Here is a 21,186-nt window from a genome sequence, read left to right as displayed (position 1 = left end):
AGGACAGGGCCAGACAGAGCTAAGCCCAGAGGCTGGCTGGATCTGTGGGGCTGGCTGGGGTGTCAGCAGTTCCACCAGGGCCTCAGGAACCCTCCATGCCTACCTGGAGCCCGTTCCAGCTGGTTTCACAGGACTGAAGTTGGCCCAGCGTGTGTTCTACCTAAATGACCTCCCACACCCTCCCACCCAGCCTCCAAATCCCCTCCAAGGGCGGTGAGACAGGGAGAGCAGGGTGTGACCAGAGACGGGAATGAGCTGGAAACGGGCCTCGGCCTCAGAGCTACTTCTGGACGTGTTTTACGTCCTTCACGCTGTGTTCTTGTGAACACAAATTTCATATGATGACTCTGAAACACATTAACCCTGTGTTACCTTTATGTTTTGAAGATGCACAGGGGCAAGAAGGCAAGAGGGGACAGGTCACCAAGAGGTAGAGGGGGAACAGATGGGCTTGTCCTGGAGGCTCCAACAGAATGGGGGGCCCCATGGCAGGTGGGCCGTGAAAAGGCTGTCACGCTGTTTTTGTGGCAACTGCTTTTTTTTCCTGCTGCTGGGTCTCAGTCTCCTTGTCTGTGAAATGGGGTAACCCAGGCCCACATTGTTGGGTGAGGAGCAAGAAATGAGGTCCGTAATGAGAAATGACTAAAAGCCTCTCCTCTGTGGGTGGAGGGCTGGAGAGGTGCTGAGACCTGCTCGTACCAGAGGCCCTGGGCAGAAGTGACGGCACAGGGACAGGCTCACTGACCCTTGCTCCAGTCTCTCTGTACGCTGCCCCTTTTGCCCTCCAGCCAGCTGTGCTTCCTATCCCCCCCCCACCTCCTAGGCAGGCCCAGACAGGCTCTGGGCTTCCAGGTGGTCCGGTCAGCTGCAGAGGGAGCCCAGCACAGGCCACAACCAGGCCTCCACTCCTTCTCAGCCTGCCCACCTTGCTAGACCTGTGTGGCCTCCCCTTGGGCCTGCTCACAGTCTTTGGGATCTCAGAGCCCTTCGGGGAGACAAATGGACCCAGAACCAGCTGCCCCTGCCACGGAGTCCCACCATCTGTGCCCTCACCAGCTCTTTGGTTTTCCTTTGGGTCCGTTGCCAGAACAGGGATGGTGGGGCCTGAGGCCCAGGCCTGAAGAATCAGAGACAATTCCTGTTCACCATGACACGAGGCAGGGGGAGGGGGCTCAGGGCTTGAGCGGGCAGGTGTGGGGCCACGATGCTCTGCCCAGGTGCGCACCGGCTGGGGAGCAACCCGCAGTACATCTAGACTGCCCCCTGGTGGTGGCATGAGGAAGCTCCTGGGGACTTTAAAACCCTCACCAGCTGGTGGGCAACTGCTCCCAACCCTTTTTCCCCTGCCTGTGCTGCTAATCCCCTGAGTTTCCCAAATGTGTAATCGTTCATATTCTCATGCTTTGGGGCCTTTGCCTCTGCTGTTCCGCTGCCTACGACGCCCTCCTCCTTGCTGCCCCAGTGTCCTGTGGTCAGAATTACCAACGCTTTCCTCTGTTGCTCAGGGTCCATGCCTTACTCTATTCCCGGGACTGCAGCTGTCCAGTGTGTGGTACAAATGCCTTAAGCGCAGGCCAGTATCCTGGTCCAGTGCAGAGGTCATGGTCAAAAACCACTTGTTCCTTCATTCAGCATTCATTTATTGAGGACCTACTATGAGCCAGGCAATGACTAAGCCAAAGGAATCTCTTCATGTGTGGAACTTACATTCTGGCTGGAGAGATGGCTGTGTGGATGGGACACAGCCAAAATAAAAACCACAGGTCACATACCAGGTGTGCATGAGGGCTATGGAAATACAAAGCAAGATAGAGGCTGGAGAGTAAGGGCTGGGGTACCACCTCAAGAGCCATGACATAGACTATTCTGTAGCTGTTGGAAAAAAGGTGAGTGATTTTGGCCAATGGTCAGGGAAGGATGCAATTAAGTAAACAGCAATGATACACATGGCTAGTGTAATTCTTGTTGGGTTGCATTGTCATTCTTATAAAATTCTACTGTCTTTGATTTTGAAAGTATATGGATTAATGTTTCCATTTTCTCACTAAATTGTGATTTTTCTTCCAGTGTGTAGGAACCATACTTGCTCCCACCCCTCAGCCCATGGGCCATCCCCAAAACCCCCCATCCTGGTGCCCAGGAGCTGGGAGGACTGGCCTGTCCTTTCTTGCAGGATCCGTTTCCCATTGCTCATTGTGCTCAGGTTCCATTCTGGGTTGTGAGCTCACAGGGATCTGATGGTTTGAAAAACTGTGACAGCTGAGAAGAGATATTTGCACACCCATGTTCGTAGCATTATTCACAATTGCTGTGGGAGCAGTCCAAGTGTCCACTGACAGACAAATGGGTAAACAATATGTGGTATACATGAAACTCAGCGTTAAAAAGGCAGGAAATTCTGACACATGCCACAACGTGGATGAACCTTGAGGACGTTACGCTAAGTGAAATAAGCCAGACACTAAGGGACGAATTTTCTATATGAGTCCACTTATGTGAGATCCCTAGAGCAGGCAAATTCAGAGACAGAAGACAGATGAAAAGAGTTACTAGTTATCAGGGGCTGAGGAGAGCAGGGAATGAGCTGTTGTTTAATGGGTACTGAGTTTCAGTTTTACAAGATAAAAGGAGTTCTGGAAATTGGCTGCACAATATGAATGTACTTACCACTGAATTGCACAGTTAAAAATGGTTGAGATGGTATATTTTGTTTTGTCTATTTCATCACAATTTAAGAAACTGTGAGCCAGTCTGGGCTGCCTCCCTAGGGCAGCGAAAGCCTTCTGGGCCTTTCCTGCTGTACAAATGGGTGGTTGTGAACATGAGGGGGCATGATCTTGGCTCTCTGTGGATGGAAAGCAAAAAGGGTTTTCTCCCCGGGCTGGGCCCCACAGCTGTTAGTGGGCACATCATCTCCTGCATTCTTTGACGGTAAGGCAGCAGTGTGTCAGGTTGAGACAGCCGCCAGGCCTGCTTCTTCCCTGTTCCTGCCTTCAGCCCTGAGGGACAGTGCGGTGCAGCACTTTGAATCCAGCTCACCAACTACCCAAGGAACCTGCCCGTGGCTCCATCCTTCTGCTGGGAATGGTTTTGGCCCGTTCCTCCTGCTCCAGGGGAGCTGATGCCCTTTCTCTGACAGTGTTGCTGAGTGTGGGAAAACAAAAGGGTGTCAAACAAAAGGGGACAGTGAAGACTACCCTTCATCCCTACCCTCCCGGGACGGGGGTAAGGGCCCTGAGACCATGGGAGGAAGCAGCTCTACAGCCATGTGATCTGCCCAACAACGGGGGGAGGCAGGGCGTGAGCCTCAGCGGTTCTGAAAAACGGGGTCAATATGGAAAGGGGGCTGTTACTAATGCCATGCACAGTGGGGTCCCCAGCTCGGAAGACTCAGGCCCCACCCTCCAGAAAGGGCCAACACCAGGGACACAGCCCGAGGGCAGGGACGCCCCTGGGAATGACTGGCCATGCCAAGCCTTTGGGGCCCTGCTTCTCAGCCCTGGCTCTGGGGGCCCCGTGGAGGCCCTGCTAGCAGTGTAAGGGGGCACCCTCCCCCTTTGGCCGTGAATGTGTCTGTATCCCGTGCCAGCCCTGGCCAGAAGAGAGAGAGGAGAGGCAGGCTTTTAATTCCCTGGTTGTGCTTGCACTTCTAAAATATTTTCTTTTTTTACTATGAACATTTTAATGAGGGGTTGAACACAAGATGGAAAAATAACATTCTGGTCTTCTAGTTTTTTAAGAGGCAGGCTTTTCTTGAGAAATTTTCAAATATACAGGACAATGGGCGAGTTAAGTTAAAGTCTCAGGAAAGCCCACATTGAGTACGGAAAAAGGCACTTCTGCAAATACCTGCAGGAGCGAACTGACAGTCCTAAACAGCCTGTCAGGCCCTCAAGGGGCTGCTTGTTCTATTTCCTTTTGGAAACAGCTCAGTTCAAACTTAAGCCCTACTGCTCTCAGAGGCTAGGGGATGCCTGGGCACTGCTCTCCGTGTCGCGTAGTAGCACTGGAGCAAGTGCTGCTTACAGAGGCACAAGGAATGCGTGCGGATGCTTCTGGGCTGGGTGTGCATGGCCAAAGGCCACTTCCCAGGCAGGGAGCCTGGCTCATTCTCCATGGAGGGACATGCAGTCCAGCACGTGGGCCGGGACCAGGTCCCTCTGACCACCTGACTCCCCATAATAGAATCCCTTGTCATCTACAGTAAGTACATGTGGCTTACTGTGGCTACATCCTCTGCCCTCAGTGACAACTTGCCCTTCACCTGGTCCCGTTTGCCTATCCTTGGGGTCATAGTCCAAAGCAACCACCATGGTTGTTGGATCCCCCAGTTGGGGCCTTCTGGGGTTCCCTTGGGACATGGGGAAGGAGCCCTGGGGGCTGGTGAGCCCCGCAAAGTTATTGAGGTGGGCTACAGAAGGCAGGGGCCCTTGTGCTGGCAAATGCCACCTCGCATCAGTTCTCTCCATGTCCACTTCCACCTTGGCCACCAGGTGCCCAGGGATGTTGCCCACTTGCCCATTGCATTCTCCATAGTAGGAGCCATGGGGGTCCTGGGAGCCCCACAGTCTCAGCAGCTGCCCTTTCTGAAAGGCTAGCTCTGCCTCGGGGTTGGCAGACATCACCAGGGGGTCATAATCGAAGAGGGCAACAAAGACCCTGACTGGGGTATCCACCCCTGTCCCCAGCAGTGGGGGGCCACCCCTGGACATCTTAATAACTTTGCTGGATGAAGCTGGGCAAAGGGCTGCACTGGGCTCCTGGAGCTGGCACTCCCTCTCATCCCCCAGAGCCTGACCTCTCCCCCTCTGGGTCTAAGCTCCTTTCTCTGCCCTTGCTTCTCTGTGTCCCATAGACCAAAGCCCACTGCCTCCTCCTCCTGCAAAAAGTCATGGAAGCCAGACACATATTGTTGGCTGGTGCCCAGCTGGGAAGGGGTGAACACTTGTGTGTGTTGCTTTTGCCCGAGGATCTTCTCAAGGGCACCCTTCTAATATGGTTCCTTCCTGGGTCCACACTCAGGGGCTTTGTCGGGTGCCCATGTGCTGGTAGTAGTCTTCCTCCCTCCTGCACTGGCCACTGGGCAGAGGCAGTCTGTGGTTCTGGGGACTCTTCTAAAAGAGCAGGGCCTTTCTGCGGACCTCCCAGGCCTCCTCAGGCCTCTGAGCTTGACTGTCAGATCCCGCACTTGGACATTCTCCTTCTGAACTCAGGCTGGGCAGTGGGGACCTCCTCGTTGGGGTTTCTTCAATGATTGCTTCTAGGAACTCAGCCTGGTTCTCCCCGCAGCGTCCAGGGGTGTGAGGGCTGCTGTTGGAGCTCAGGGAAGCTAGTGTCAGCCTCTGAGGGCAGACAGGGATGGTGACTGGGCAGGTGGATGGGTCACCATAGGTGCACCTCAAGGGAGAAGTCTCTGGCAATTGGTGACAGGCTAAACAGTTGTGAGGGATCTGAGCTGGCACAGAATCCAGAGACTCGCCACAAAGTGACATAGTTCTCACCGAGACCTTCTCGCACATCAGGGTAGGCTGGAGCTGGGAAAATTCCAACACGGTGCTCCCAGCTGTGGCTTCGGTGACCTCCGCAACCTTGAGCCCATCAGCATATATAGCATAGCCAGTGACCTGGACTCCGTTGGAGGACCCAGCTGAGTCGATGGTCACTGGGAGCCAGCTGACCACCAGGAGACCTGATGAAGGGTGACATTCCACCAGCACATCCAGGGGAGGGTCAGGGGGTCCTGCCACGGGTGTGTTGAAGGTGATGGTAGGAGACACTGTTTTCCAGCACACCTGCAGTGAGTCCCACGGTAGCTGCACCTCCACCCGCACCTGGTACCTTGTGCCAGGACACAAGCTGTGGAAGGTGTAGCAGCTCACCCCTGCTGGGGTCAGGGCATGCTCCTGGTCATCAAGGTATACCATGTGGGCATGGCTGCTGCTGCTGCTGTGGACCCAGATGATCTCAGCTGATGTGGCTGCAACTCTCTGCAGGTGTAATTGCATGGGGGCCACACAAAGGATCCCTCTCGCCCCCAGAAGGGATCTGGAGAACCTCTGCTCCTGTGCATAATTCAGTGAGTTCAGACAGCCATCTTCCATCTTGGCATCTGAGAGCTCTGTCGCCACTTCTGTCTTGGAGCCTACCCTCACCATCTGGCATGGCCCCTTGTCCACAGTTCCCTGGGCTTTCCCAGGCAATAGGCTTTGCCCAGTGTTTTCCTTTGAAGCTTTGCCCTGCCCAGCCAGGAGCCATGGGGGGCCAAGGTCAGGGAATGTCGGGGGCAGGCAGCCCAGGATGTCGTTGTCTGTAATCTGCTCCACCAGGTTGGAGGGCACCAGTCCTCGCCGGCCGTCCTCAAGCTCCCCTTCATAGAAGCCATCTTCATCCATGTCCCCGAAGATATATATATAATCCCCAGCTGTGAGGGGCAGCTCACTCTCAGGGTGCTCATTGGGTCCCTCAAGTGGGTTGTAGCTATACCGAGCCAGGAAGATCCTGAGCTGGGGGGTGGGGGGAGCCTCTGAGTCCCCCATTTCCAGGGTCAAGGACACACTCTCAGGCTCTAGATCCTCCACCTTGCTGGCTGTGTCCATGTCCAGAGTCGGGCAAGATGGCACAGTCGCCCACGCGGACCCCACCTCAGAGGAGGAGTCCCACTGGGAGCTAGCTTTCTTGGCCTGGGGCCTGGAGTCCAAAGGCCGGCTGTCTGGGATGCTGTCTGGCGCGTGGGGGTCGCTGGCTGGCTCCCTGAGGGCAGCTCGGCTCTCCAGCAGAGACTCTGCCTTCTCCTCCACTTGGTCTCTGCCGGGCTGGGACAGGGCTTGGTCTTTAGGCCCTGGCTGCAACTTGGTCCTTCCGCTACCCGCAACTCGGAACTCCAGGGCGTGGGGGGCTCCCTCGGGTTCCTGGGGCGCGTGACCAGCCTGGCACGGCAGGGCGCGCGTCTCCTTCCGAGGAGCCTGCAGATCACACGGCGCCTTCTGCAGGTCGTGTTCCAGCTGTTCCCGCCTGTCCTGCCCGCGCGCCGCCTGCTGCAGCAGCTGCCCCGCTAGCAAGCCGGCGGCGTCGCGCTCCTGGCACGCGCGGCCCAGCTGTTCGCACACGTCCTTGTTCTCGTCCGCCACCTTCTGTGTCCAGTCGGCCTGGGCCTGGAACTGCGCCTTCTCCTCGGCCAGCCAGGAGCCCTCGCATTGAGCGGCCTGCAGCTGCGCCCCCGCCTCCTCGCCGCGCCGCTGCGCCGCCGCCGCCTGCGCGCTCAGCTCCTCGCACTCGCGCCGCCGCGCTCCCAGCTCGCTCTCCAGGGCCTGCACCTGGCCCCGCGCCTCCTCGCAGGGTGCGCTGCGGCCACCGGGCTTCGGGCGGGTGCTGCTGGTGGCCTGCTGGAGCGCCAACTGCCTCTGCAGGCGCAGCACCTCCCGCTGAGACTCTCGCTGCCGCCGGTCCAAGTCGCTGATACTGAGCCACTGGGCTTGGGAGACACCCACCCCAGAGTGCGGGGCGCTGGCGAGGCCCGAGGCGACGCGCGCCTGCAGCAGGTGGCACTCCTGCCGCAGCTCTTCGATCTGCTTGTCCTTGGCCAGCAGCGCACTCGCCTGCTCCGACAAGTCCCGGGCGCGCTGGCAGGCGAAAGCCTGGCACAGCTCCAGGCCAGCGCAGGTCTCGCCCAGCACAGGAGCGCTCACAGCCCGCAGGTTGGTGTCTTGCAGCTTGCGGGCCCGGTCCTCTAGGCGCTGCGCGAGGCCTGTCAGCTCCGCGCGCTTCTCCTTAAGCCGTTTCACCTTCTCATCGGCCGCGTCGGGGAAGCCCGCGCGCCGCAGCGGCGTGTTCTTTTTGTGCAGACCGGAGCGGCGGTGTGCCCGCACGTGCAACGCCTCAGACAGTTCTGAGTTCCGCTTCATCAGCTCGTGGTAGTTCAGGACAGGCGGCGAAGGGGTCAGGGACTCACAGGGCTGGCTCCCGGAGTCGTCTTCTCGTGGAGGGTCGCCTGGGGCCCTGTGCTCCGACGGTGGTGGTGGCGATGGTAGCGGCGGCGGCGGGGGTTTCCGGGAGCCCAGGATGGAGACGGCTGGCGAAGAGGCGGCCCGAAGGGGCTGGCATTCGGGGGCTTTGGGGCGACTCAGGGTGCTGTCGAGCGAGCGGGAACGCGCTGGTGCCAAGGAATTGAGGGAACTGGCGCGCTTGGGGAGCAGGCTGTCTGGAGAGTTGGGGCACGCCGCACGCACCATGTCCAGGGAGCGGGAGCGCGCGCGGTAGCCAGCGCTCACGCTGTCGAGGGATTCGAGGAGACTGGCGGACTTTGGGGGGCCTCGAGAGTCCCCGAAGGTCTTGGGGAACGGCTCTTCAGAGAAATGCCCGGCCTGAGGTCCCAAGGGACCGGACAAAGCAGGGTGCCAGCGGAAGTGCTCCAGGATGTACTTGAGGAAGAGCTGGCGCTCCACATCGAGCGCCGCCTGCAGGTGGCGGATGCGCGAGGCCTGCTCGCCGTCGGTCTCCCAACGAAGCTGCGCCAGCACTTCTTGTAGGCGACAGCGGCACTGTGAGACGGCGACTCTGGGCGCCCCCGCGCGGCCGCAGTAACCCCGGTTCACGAGCTCCTCGGCCAGCTGGCGCTGCAGCTCCCGGGCCTGGCGCACCACGTCGTCGCGCTCGCTGTGCAGCAGCTGTTGCAGCTGCCGCTTCTCGGCCTCCTTCCAGCGCAGCAGCTGCCGGATCTCGGCCTCGCGCTCTCGCCGTACCTCCGCCCGAAGCTGCCGCAGCTCCTGGCAGCGCTGTGCCTCCCACTTGGAGCGCAGGTGGTCAACCAGCTGCTGCCGCTCCCGCTCGGCCGCCTCCCGCAGCTGGCGCGCCTGGGCCGAGAAGCGCCGCCGCTCCGCCCGCCTGCTCACCCGCTCCGACTCCAGCTCGGCCCGCAGCTTCTCCAGCTCCCGCCTCTGTTCCTCCAGTACTGCAGCCGCTGGGCCCCGACTACCCGGCTTCTTGGGTGTCGCACGGCCGCCGCCCAAAGAGCTGGGCGAGCCGTTGGTCATGGTGGCCGCGGCCTGGCCAGACGCCTGACCTCGCCTGGCCCAGGCCGCTGATTGCCAACGGCCACCGCCCCGGCCGCGACCAACCGCCCAGCGCGCCCCTTCCGGCGCCCCCTGGGGGTCTCCGCGCGCCGCTTCCGCCTCTGGGTGTGTTCTCCCACCGCATCTCGGGTGCACTAGCCTGCGTTCCTCTCCTGGATGCCTAGACCAGGCTTAGGTTCTGGACGCCCCTGCTCAACACAGAGCCCACGCCCTTCCCAGGATGCCCAGGGGTCTCTCTGGCCCCGGGCCTTTCCCTGTTGTCGGAGATATGCCCCTTGCAGCCCACCGCGGGCGCTTTTGCAGGCACAGTACAATCCTTGCACAGGCCAGCATGCACTGTTGGAAACGCAGGCTGCTGCTCTGGGCCGAGAGAAAGTGGCTCCGTGTGTGGGTCAAGATCACCATGGGGTGTGAACAGACGTGGGCCTGGCCCTGCCCTGGGTTCAGGTGGCATGTTTGGCTATGGTGGCTGAGAACCACAACAGGATATGCCCAAATTTAGTGAGTCCTGGGCCCCTAACCAGGGGAGGGTACATCTGATGCCTGCATTCCCACTGCACCTACCCTTCCAAGGATCTCTGCGGTGCTAAGCACTTGCATACATTATCTGTTTATATCGCCCATGTCCATTTTACAGAGGAGATGTCTTGAGCTGGTAGCCTGGCCATGGTACCAGCTGAGACAGTAGAGAAGGGCTCCTTTGGCACCAAAGCCCTCACCTGTGTTTTCTTGGTTCACTTTTACAATTTTTTGGTAAGGACGTTATGAGAGATAAGGGCCTCTCCCTGGTCACACAGTCCAAAGTAGCTAAGTGGGGAGTCATACCTGCAAAAGTCCACCTCCAGCGTCTGTGGGCACTCTGGCTCCATCTGCTGGATTTCAGGGTCACAGCTGTGAAGCCTCCCACGCTTCCCCCCAGCCCCCCAAGGAGTTTCACATTTTGTGTCTGCAGAGGGAGTGGAAACCAAAGAGGCTGGTTAGTTGGAGGAGCAGGGAGGGAGATGAGAGAATAGGGCTCCCATGACCCCCCCGCCTTTGTTCTGGCCCAGGAGTGTCCAAGGCTACCTGCTTCTCCAAAAGATAAAGTCAGAGGCCCCTGTGGGCCCAGCTGAGTTCCTACACCATCTTCCTGGAGACAGCAGGTCAGAGAACATTCCATGGTTCCCCAAGGGGCAGTGTGGTCCAGTGGTTAGGACTGGTGGGCCTTTAGAGTGAAACAGTCCTTTGGCTTCTTGTGCCACTTCCAGGTCCTCATCTGTAAAACTGGCTAATAATGCAGCTGCCTTTGGGGCTGTGCGACCTCCCAGATTTCCCTGACTTCTCTGAATATCCATTTATTTTGTTTGTGAGGTTTCAATGAGGTAGGAGCACGCAGTGCCCAGAAAGCTCTGGTTGGCAGCTCACTTATCCTAGTCCCCTTTTTTGCAACTAGAGAAACTGAGGTCTACATGGCAGGAATGTGGCTGAGGCCAGCAGGGCTGCCATGATAGAGGCAGGAAGGTATTCTCTGTGTTCCCTGAAACTCACTCCAGATGCCTGATGATGAGTGGGGAGCGTCAGAGACATGGATGTCCATCTAGGCTCTGCCACTTTTTGGTTGAGTGACCATGGCTGGTTATTTCAGCTCTCCCAGCCTCTACACAATGGATATATTGGTAAAACTAGGCTGCCAAGGCTGGAAGAGCCACTGGGACTCTATCAGCTGAGGGCCAGGTGTGCAGTACGAGCTATCCTGAGGTCTGGTAAGTTCTTCCCATCCAGGGCTTAGCCTAGACCCTCACAACCTTCTTCCAGGAATCTGAAGAATACCCCTGTCTCAAAAGCCTCCGGGCCTTTCCATGTGGTTTCCTCCTGTCTGGGATGCCTACCTCACCTGGTATAAAAATAACAACAATGCCCACAGCAGACTGAGCACCTACCATATGCCACATGCACTCCTCAGGGCTTGCCATTCATTATTTAAACCACCTATTTTACAGATGACAAGTCTCAAACTTGATCCCAATGGACCAAGAGTTCTGTTCAAAATGACAGACTGGTTGTGGGTCCCACGTAACCCCTGTTTGTGTTCACTTACCTACTACTAACCTTGTCTTGTCCTTTGGTCTCCACTTAGCAGTTCTTCCTCCAGGAAGCCTTCCCTGACGCTCCAGGCTGAGCCTAGGCTCCGCAGAACTCTACAGCCCTGATCATCCCACCTGGCACCTCTCTTTTTAAAGCAGAGACATGTCATACATATTTGTGTCCCTGTCTAGAGTGGGTGCAGAGGAGGTACAAATGAAAAGCCCCTCTCCAGAAAGGAGGGATAGAGACCCAGGGCCCAGCAGGATGGAAGGACATAAAAGGCCCTGCCTGATCTTACCTGGCTCCCTGGCTTGCCTACCCATTATGCTCAGGTGCCACCTGGTGGCTGGGGCTGGACTCCCAAGCTCTGGGCTGCCCATTAGGACCTTGGGCAAAGGCCTCATGCTGGGCCAGGAGGGAGGGTCAAACCTCAGCAAAGATGTTGATCAGGTCCTGAGCTGTGCAACACACATACACACACACTCATGGTCTCTCTCAGCCTGGCCACCTGTGTGGCTTGGGAGCTCAAGAACCCTGCTTAAATGAGGCTCTGCTCCGCCCTCTCTGCCTCTGCACCAAGTGGCTCCTGAAAGATGTGAGTGGCATCTGGTACCTGGTCATTTGCATCCAGGCCTTAATGCTGTGGTCATATTAGAAACCCCTTTGCCTCTCAATCTATGGTGTTGGCCTGGCCTGGGCAGCTCCTGGGTTCTCTCACAGCTCAGGCTCTGCAGCTCTGAGGGTGGCTGTCTAACCATGAACCATCACAGAACTCTTCTGAGTGAATTTCCCCTCCCTGGCACAGCTTCTCTTTTGTGGTTGCCCTTCCTGGGTTGCTCCTGGTGTGCAGCAGACAGACAGACAGGCGCTCACTTAACCCAGCCTAATTGTAGCTGCAGATGTTCTCTTTGAGAGGTAAGGTGGATATGCAGGCAGATAGGTGAGACACAGGGATGGCCTGGTCCTGGGTCACTGGACTTGCCAGCCACAGGGAGGGCATCTTCATGGAATCCTACCGCTGTTTGACAGAGAAGGACCTGAGGCTTGCTGGGAGCAGATGGCTTGCCAGGGCACATGTGGCAGAGCTGGACTGTCACTTGAGGGCAGTGGGTGGGGCTCCGCAGTCTGGATGCCCTGCTACAGCCTTCAGTAGGCCTTTCAACAGTCAGGAGGGCGGGCTGCTGCCAAGGAGAGGGATCCTGGGGTGAATCTCTGGGGACCCCACAGTCACCAACCAGCAGCCGCCTATGCTGCCACCACCCTTGTCATGTCAGAAGCCTTCTGGAATGTGGTTGAGTGGATGAGCAAACCAGGGCTTCTGCAGTGCCAGGCTTCTGCCATCTCCCCACTTACCATGCTGTACAGTGACCTGCCTGTCATCCCCCCTGGACTCTGAGCTTAGGGAGAGCAGAGACTGTCATTAGCTCGCCATGTCGCTGCATTCCTTGGTCTTGCCTATGTTATGAAGGAGATGGATTCCATGGGTGGTTTTCAAACTGGGTTCCTTAGAGGTCCAGGGTTCCTGGGAAATACTGTAGGACTGCTAAGGGTGGTGGTGGGATGTGTCAGTAAATGAAGCAGAGACACTGCCCCTAACTGCTTCAATAGTCATTTATTAAATGAGTGTCATTTATCAGGTTCTAAGGAGAACTTAGGTTTAATAAAGAGGTATGCTGCTAGAAACAAGTTTGAAAACCTCAGGGTGAGGGACACTCTTATCTATTATGTGCACACACAAACACTCCCCCACCCCCACCCCCACAACAGCCTGACACTCTGATTCCACTGACCTCAAGAGAAGGCACATGTCCCCTCACATCCTGGTTCGCCCCGGGCCACCATCCCTGTATGCCAGCCATCATGCGTCTCCCCATGGTGCCAGTCTGTGAGCTCTGGGCTGCGTGGTCATGGGGTCTGGGATTCTGGGCAGTCTGGCTCACATCCCTCCTCCGCCAGTCTAGTCTGGTTCTGTTTCAGTTGTGCCACCAAAGCCACGAGCTTTATGGTGCTTGCCTAGCCTTGGTGAGGGGCGTGGGCTCCATCCTGAGAGCTCCCTGACCCCCCGAGCTGCAGCTTTCCACCTCACTGCCCTTATTTTGGGGTCAATGTATTTTCTGTCATTTTTCTGATGTGTCCTCAGAGTCTAGAACAGTGCATGACCCCTGGTAGATACTCAATAAATATATGACTGAAGAAGACAGGCAGACAGGCCACATGTAGCTTCTGTCCTCATGGAGTTGACGGTTGAAATGAGGATGCAGAGGTTAAACACAAATATGGCAAAGAAAGGGAGTGAATTCTGGGCTTGGGTGGGCACTGAGAGTATGGGGCGTGGTGCTGATGGGGAGAAGAGCCCCAGAGTGGACTTCCCCCAAGGGGCAAGTTGGGAGAGGGCGCACCACCGCCCAGAGCTGAGACTGGGTTTCAGGCAGCAGGACCTAAGATGTCTGGCTGCCTGCACTGGCCTTCTCCCATGTCCACCCCACCTGGGGTAGGCCCGTACCCCTTCTGCCATTGATTCTTGGCAATTCTGTCATGGTTCTCACTTGCCTGAGGAGAAATTGAAGCTCAGAGAGGAAGAGTGGCTCAGCAGGATCCCAAACAGATGTCCTTCCTCCAGGTTTGGGGGGCCTGGCACCCCTAGCCCTGCCCCTTCTCAGATGGGGCTGGGAACCTGGGGAGGAACTGTGTTGTTCTACCCCTCCATTTCCTGGGCTCTGCAGCCTGTGCTGGCCTGTCCGTGCTCTTCTGGAGGAGCAACATGTGCCAGCTTCCAGCTCTCTGGCTGGGGCCTCCTGGCCTGCTGGGCTGGCCTCTCACTCTGGAAGCCCTGGCCTAGCACCTCAGGCATGTGCTTCTGTGGGTGGCCAACTCACTGCCATCTGCTCTTTACAGGCTTGGCCCTGAGACCTCACCGCAGCTGGGGAGGCTGGCACTGTCCTCTCCAGATGAGGAAACTACCCAGGGTCATACAGGGACTTGTGCCCAGGCCTGTGTGACCCAAGTCTGGACTGTGAACTGGTGCCAGTATAGCTCAGCCCACTGGGTCTGGCAGCCTGAGTGTAAATTTAATCCCCATGCCTTCAGGCAGCTGACTGCAGGCTCCTGGGGCTCCTGCTGCTGTTGGCAGCATCGCGGTTTCCAGCTGCCCACTGTTGCCGGGACAGACCTATCATCCACCTTCTGCTGTCCCCAATTCTCTCTCCTCCAGGCCTGTTCCAACTGCCCTCCTTCCTCGGCAGCCTGCAGCATGAAGCCTGGCCCATCTTCTCATGACACCAGTAACAATACTATTCGTCAAGTCATTTGGTCATTGCTCTGGTCACTAACAGTCCTTCATCAAATGTTTGTTGAGCATCCAATCCGGGCAGGCAGGGTGGAGGCCAGGCACTGCATGAATTTCTCTATTCACTAAGCATGGCGAGCCCCCAGTGGAGTTGGCTGAAGGAAGGAGGGAGGGTGGGAAGGAAGGAAGAAGGGCAGAAAGGAGTCCTGTCGGCCAGCTGAGTCTCCCAGACCAGCCCAAGGGCAGACTTGGGCTTGCTCTTCTGACCAACCAGGTGGCTGAGAAAAAATTGATTGAGTCCTTGAGCTTTAGTTACTTCTTCTGTAAATGGGCCTGATAACATCCAACCTCAGAGGGCAGTTGAGGGAATCAGTCAATGGCTTGCTTGTCATTTGCCTGTGGGACGCCAGCACACAACAGGCTGTTAAGTCACCTGAGCAAGCGTGGTCCTTGAGTTCTTAGGAATGACTAGCACCTGCCAGAGGGAGAAGGAGGTGTTGGAGCGGGGATGACAAAGCCTCACAGGCACAGGGAGCAGCTTGAGGAGGGGCAGGGGGTGAGATGGCTGGATCCCTGGTCACGGGAAGGGAGAGATGGGGTGCATGAAGCTTTGGGCCAGCGGAGGGAGGTCTAGGCAGAGCCTCACCAGCATGGACCACATCACAGTCTAACTCCTGGAGCCCTGCTTCCTAGCTGGGTGATGCAGGGCAAGTGCTTCTCTTTGGGCCTCAGATCTCTCATCTGTGAAACAGAACATCTTAGCACTGCTGTGTGGTGCCAGTGAACTTGGTGGTGGGTGTAAATGTCGTGCCCAGTGCCAGGCAGGTGTATGGAATGTGAATGCCCATTGCTGATTCCCTGCCTTAGCAGACGCGCTTTCTTTTCCTCTCCATGTGTTTTGTTCTCTCACCTGCTGCAGAGCTCTTGCGGCCCCCAGCCCCTCACGTGGCCTCTGTCAAGTCCCTCCTCTGAGACCCCACACCTCACCAAATCATCGCTACTCTCTGTGGTTTTCCTTGGTGTCTTCCCAGGATGCTGCGAGCTCCGTAAGTGCAGGTGCCGCCTTTCTGTCTCTGTCTCTGAACCTAGTGGGTGAGCACCCAGGATCTTGTGCGAACTGGAGGAAGGAGCAGCCTCTGGTGAGTCCCAGCAGAAGGGCCTGGAGTCCAGGAGGAGGAACAGGAGGGAGACGCCACTTTTGATGGCAGGCTTGGGCAGATGGCACAAGAAGCCAGATCTGAATAAACTCGGTTGGCTGAATGGAGGGGACCTGGCATGAACAGGAGTCGGGCCTTCCATGGGGAGTGATGATGGTTTTAAATTAGGAAAGGACCCCAAGACCAGGCATCTTTTCCACTGGGACTGGGTACATTTCCTGTGTGCTTGTTAACAATGAACCTCTCTGCTGCTTAGAGCCTTGCTTTCCCACCTGCAAAGTGGGTGCAAGGGAGCCATCCTACAGGGAATGGTGATGACACAGGAAGATGCCCTGGAAAAGGCGAGTTCTGGGCACTTGTCCTCTTCTGATCCCGCCCTCTAATCCCAGTTTAGAATATCAAGGCCAAGAGTATGCAGTGTGCTTCCTCAGCTGGCTTGGAACCTGGCAGGGCTCCCTTTCCCTCTCTGGTGTTCCATGGTGGGAAGCAGTTCCCAATAAAGCTGGGCCTACTAAGTGTCAGGCCCAGTGCACACAATAGGACCATGGGGTCTGTCCCCACACCAGGCTCCAAGCCCCCTGTGCCTCTAGGGAGCTAGCTAGTGGAATCCCTCAATGTTAGTTGAGCACCCACTGTGTGCTGGCCCTGGGCGGGGTGAGAGCGGGGAGATACAAGGGAGACAGGGCCTTGACTACTGCATGAGGCTTGTCATCTAGTTCTTGCTGCCTGTCTCCTTGTGTCAAGCCTGGTCTTCCAGGACACTGTACGGAAGGCCAGCCATATTCCAGGCTATATAACATCCAGTGCTCTTCTCTTCTCCCATGGGAAGCACACATTGCTCTTAGAATGAAGAAAACTCCTTCACAAGGACTAAAACTGTTCTGATGCTGTAGCCTTCTTTTTGCCCACATTGCTACCCAAGGTCCAAACCACCATCACCTCTGTTTTTGAATGGCTTCAATAAGCTTCCAAATGGCCCCTACTCCCGCTCTTATGCCAGGACCTCCATTCTCCATTCTCCAATCAGAGAACGTTCCTTAAACACGTGCCATCTGCCCACGTGACTTCTACTTGCATCCCTCAAAGGCTTCTCACAGAACATGGAAGTCAAACCCTTAGCATTGCTACAAAGCCCTGAATGGTCTTTCACCACCTGTCTCCCTCACTCCCTCTAAGCCTTCTTTTGTTCTGGCTACCCAGACAAATTCATGGTCTTCCCAGTTCTGTTTCCTCTGCTTGAGACATTCTCCTCCAAGCCTTCCAGCTGCTCCTTCCCATCCTTCAAGTTCCAGCATTGGCTCTGCAGGGCAGCCTAACCTGGAACAGCAAGTTCAGCTCTGCTCCTGGCTGGCTACACGGCCATGGGCAAATAATCAGCCTTCCCTCTGCTTCTGTTTCCTGTGAAAGGGGGCTGTTAACGGTAACCAGGGTTAGCTATTATTATTTATACTATTTCCTCAATGAGGCTTCTCTGACCTCCCAGTGGAAGTAGGTCTCCACAGTCACTTTCCCATCCCTCAGTTTTCATTTCTTCACAGCATTTGGCGGTGCCTGAAATAATGTTATTCAATGATGTCATGCAACCGATATTTATTGTGCCTACTATGTGTCAGGCACTGTTTGTAATTGCCATTAGATTGGCCACCGTCAAAAGCAGTTCTCTGCCTGTCCCGATCACCTGCGGTCACACAAGCCTCTCTCGCACTGTGGCCTGCACACAGTAGGCGCTTTGCACGCCTGGGAGCACCCCGCCCCGCTCGCTGCAGGAAGTGCGGGGGCTCCGGCCACTCGGCCGGCCGCGATGCATTCTGGGAAAGTAGCAGCACCAGATCCAAGATGGCGGCCAGCAGGAGGCTGATGAAGGTAAAAGCCATTCTCCGGCGCCGGCCGGGTGGGGGGCGGCGTCCCGGGCCCGGGGCCCCCGCGGCGGGCTGGGGCTCCTCCGGGCGCCGTCGCCCGGCCTCGCTCGCCGCGTGGCCCCGCCGTGCTGCCCGGAATGAGCGCGGACTGAGGGAGCTAACGGGGCCGCCTAGGCCGCAGCCTGGGCGGGAGCGCCAGGCCGCGCTGGGAGCCGCCGCTGGCCCCTCCGCTCGGCCGCGAGAGCCCACGCCGCCCTGCGCCCGGAGCCCAGCCGGCTCCCCGCCTCCCGGACCCGGAGCGGTGTCGGAGTGGGGGCTTGGCCGGGAGGCCCCCAGCGGGGCCCCCGGGGAAGGCCGGAGCTCCGGAGTCCCGGCCGGGAGCCCGCGCCGCGGAGCCGCCCCGCCCTGGGCCGCAGCGCGCCGGCCCGTAGCCCGTCCCGGCCGGGCTGCAGCCCGGGAGGCCGGGAGGCCAGAAGCCTGGGAGGCTCGGGCTGGGAAAGGAAGGAGGAGGCCAGGTCACAAAAGTTAGACCAGTTTGTTGGTGGGTCGTTTGAAACCGCGCCGGCTCTCGCGAACCGCCGCCTTGTGCCTGCAGAGCCCCCAGCCGGCTGGTGGTCACTTCGGGGAGGCGTGGGGTCGGCCCCGCTCGCGCCGCGGTTCTTCGCCTCCTCTCCTGCCCACCGCTGAGAGGCACCCCGATCCCTTTTCCCTGCTGAACCAAAGTGCCAATTTTAGGGGGGCGGGGGTTGGTTTCCGTCGTCGGAATGAAAGCCAGCTAAAGTTTATAAAAATAACCTGGTACTTTGTATCTTCAATGCAGCGAAGGTGCCTTCTTGCTAAGTGGCTCCTTTGATGAGGAACAGAGATGCTATGCTGGCTTAGTTCGTTCGCGAGTGTTTGCCGGCGTTCTCAGGAGTCGAACCTCGCCAAGGTTTGTGAGAAGGCACCGGGCCGGAAATAAAAAAGGCCCAGGAGCTGGTTTCCTGACCGGAGATAAAAGAGCTGGTGTTCCTCCTGGGCAGAGCAGTGTTTGGGAGAACTAGACGTTGAACTTGGAGTCAGCCTCTGGGCCTTCCCTCCCTGGGAAGTTTCCTTTGTTTTGTTCACTAAGGGCTCCAGACGACATTTAACTTCATAAAACTGGGTTGAAAGTGGGCACAAAAGAAAAGTCAGTGGACTCCAGGCTTCTCATCATATATTCCGTCTTTGATACCACCTTTCATTCACCCAGCATCCAGAGGAGAGGACTCTTGTTTACATATTTCCCTACTTTACTCCCCAAATGCAGTCATCCATTAAGCCTTGTGGATTGTACTGTAGAAAGGTTTGAGTGCTGGTCTTCCTTCCTAATCGTAATGCAATGACTTGAATCCATGCTTGTCCGTTTCTGACTCCCTATCATGGACAGCAGAGTAATTTTTTTCCCAAAGCAAGTTAATGCTTAACACTCCTTTTGAAAACCTCTGTGATCTTATTGTCCTCGGCAGTTAATCCTGATTTCTTACTTGGCATGCAGACCCTCCTTAGGCTGGTTGAAAGTAATCTGTTCAGTCTCACCTTCTTCTGCCTTTGGGTTCCCCACTACCCTTGCTATTTTTTTTAAAAACCTTTTTGTGCAGCTCTGTCCTTCACATTCGTGATCATGTTTTATCCTACCTGCTATGTAGACACTATTATTCCCATTTTGTGGATGAGAAAATGAAATGCAGAGAGATTCATGGTTTGCCCCAGTTTTCCTAGCTGGGGAGAATGAGCCGTGATCGAACTCAGTTCTGTCTGACTCCAAAGCCCCCTGCTCATACCCGTTTGCTAGGTGGAGACCACACGTGCTCTGCACGTGCTGCGTGCTCTACCTGAGAAAGGCTGCCTTCTTGCCTTTCCTCCCTTCCGGGGAGGTTCTGGGCTCAACTCGAATGCACCTAGTCTGTGAGCCGTCCCCATTCCCCTTCAGGATGAGTTGTTCCCTCCTTTGTGTGACCACAGCACTTGCTTTATGTTTCTCTTTGAGCTCTTGTCACTATCTGATTTGTGTTAGACTTGTCTTTCCTACTGGGTTGAGTTCCTCAAGGGCAGGGATCTTGACCTAGTTCATCCTGGTATCCCCTAGGCCAGCCCAGTTGATCCAGTTTGGGATTCCTAGGGTCCATGGGTCTGAGAGAGGAGTTACTTTGGCTTTTGAATTATTTTTGTGTCTCCAAAAAATTGGAGCTTAGAAATAATATAACATTAACTGAGTACTTATTAAGTGCTAGTCCATTTACATTAGTTCTTTTCAAGAACACTTAAAGTTGGTGTATTGTTATCTGTATTTTACAATGGAGGAAATGGTGAGGCTTAGATAGGTTGAGTGTTACTTAAGGTGGAGTAGCAGTCTGGGTTGGGGAGAGATGAGATGGTAAATATCCCTGGCTTCAAATCCCATGTTCTCTGCCCCTTGTCACTGAACTGCCTCCTTTCTTACTCCAAAGATGCACTGGGGCATCCCTGGAGTAAGGAGCTGGGGGAGGATGTCATTTCTTGAGTTGTGGATGGAAATTCAGTTCAGTAGGGGAAATGCTGGCCATGTGATGCTGATCATTGGCTCTGAGAGCCAGTGTTTAAGCGTGGTTGGTTAAAAAAAAGATTATTGATGCAGGTTGATCAATATATGGGGTGGAAATAATAGAAGGGATTTTTGATGGTGAAAAGTAAACATGTTGAATAATCAAATGAATTACATCTTTAAAAATTTGAGATATCCTCAAAAATTATTTTCCAGGACACTTGAGAATCGAAGATTGCTTTGTAACAATGGACTGTCTGCAGATATTTACTTAACACTGTCTGCAGTGTTAAATACATTATTAAAAGAACAGTGATTTGCATCATTTCAGGCTGAGAAGTCATTTTAGGCAAAGTGAATATGATAAAGTCTTTAATTTAAAAAGCATTTGCCAAAACGATTAGCCTTTTTAGAAACAATGTTAATAAAAGATTAAGTACATTTTAAATTAGCAAGCAGCTAGTTCAGCATTGATGACAACAACAGATTGTAACCATTGCTTCAGTCTGGAAGGGAAATAGCTACAAAAGTGAAACCTGTAGTTGCTGCTAAGGGAAACTGATTGCAGTCTGGTAATTTTTCAGCCTCTCAATTCTGGACATCTTCTCTAAGGCCTCTCCAGCTGAGTATCTTTCCACAGGACTTTTCTCAGTGGGGAAATTGGTGGGTTGAAGGGAGGAGTGACATTTTATTAGTACTAGGGCAACCACTGAGATAAGGAATTGAGATTTGTAGCAACCTTTTAATGCTGTTTGAATAATGTTCAGTCAGAACACCTTATTGGTGTGCTTTCTCTTGGTCCATAATCACATGTGAATGCGTAAGAGGGGTCACTAAATAAGAGTTCATTCCTTGGAATTCATTGTACTAAGCAGTGAACTAGTTTGCTTTTGAGCAGGGGTTTAGGTTCTCTCAGGCTGGCTAATTAACACAAGAGAGCAGTGAATGTGTCTGGTAGGTGTGTGTGTGTGTCAGTTGAGGGGAATTTTACAAGTTATGTTATACCAGCATAAATGTTCTGAATCTGCTGAGTTTTGGGGAATTGAGAAAAGCATTGCATTTTTTATCCTAAATAGAAAATTCCAGTATGTTGGGGTATTTTCAGCCTCCTTTAATGATATTCTTTGTGAATGTTTCTCTACTAAAAGATAGTTGGGACAGGTCCTGGGAAGGAAGGTATACTCAGTTATTGCAACATGTGGAACCTCTT

At 55.4% G+C, this 21,186-nt stretch overlaps 2 protein-coding genes across 5 annotated transcripts in view; one reads left to right on the top strand and one right to left on the bottom strand.

The window, feature by feature from the left end:
• Positions 1-2,314: 2,314 nt before the first annotated feature.
• Positions 2,315-9,152, bottom strand: LOC108408975 (RIMS-binding protein 3B-like). Its single transcript, XM_036993258.2, is given in 3 exon segments — positions 2,315-4,804; positions 4,807-5,021; positions 5,023-9,152. Coding segments are annotated over 3 exon segments (4,920 nt in total). The 5' UTR covers positions 9,030-9,152; the 3' UTR covers positions 2,315-4,106.
• Positions 9,153-17,347: 8,195 nt separating this feature from the next.
• The window catches only part of UBE2L3 (ubiquitin conjugating enzyme E2 L3), a 52,368-nt gene continuing 48,529 nt past the window's right edge, over positions 17,348-21,186 (top strand). Inside the window, exons 1-2 of one of the 4 annotated variants that reach the window (XM_073223578.1) lie at positions 17,414-17,438; positions 18,255-18,365. In XM_073223578.1, coding sequence (XP_073079679.1) covers positions 18,300-18,365 — 66 coding nt within the window. In that variant the 5' untranslated portion in view covers positions 17,414-17,438; positions 18,255-18,299. Of the gene's footprint in view, positions 17,439-18,248; positions 18,366-21,186 lie in introns of those variants that run through there. The other 3 variants (XM_073223577.1, XM_036993261.2, XM_036993260.2) reach the window with 3 other exon arrangements.

The sequence above is a fragment of the Manis javanica genome, chromosome 15, assembly GCF_040802235.1.
Source record: "Manis javanica isolate MJ-LG chromosome 15, MJ_LKY, whole genome shotgun sequence".
In the NCBI taxonomy this organism is placed as follows: Eukaryota; Metazoa; Chordata; class Mammalia; order Pholidota; family Manidae; genus Manis; species Manis javanica.
The sequence above is the reverse complement of the archived record's forward strand: the minus strand, read 5'-3'. Positions and strand labels throughout refer to the sequence as shown.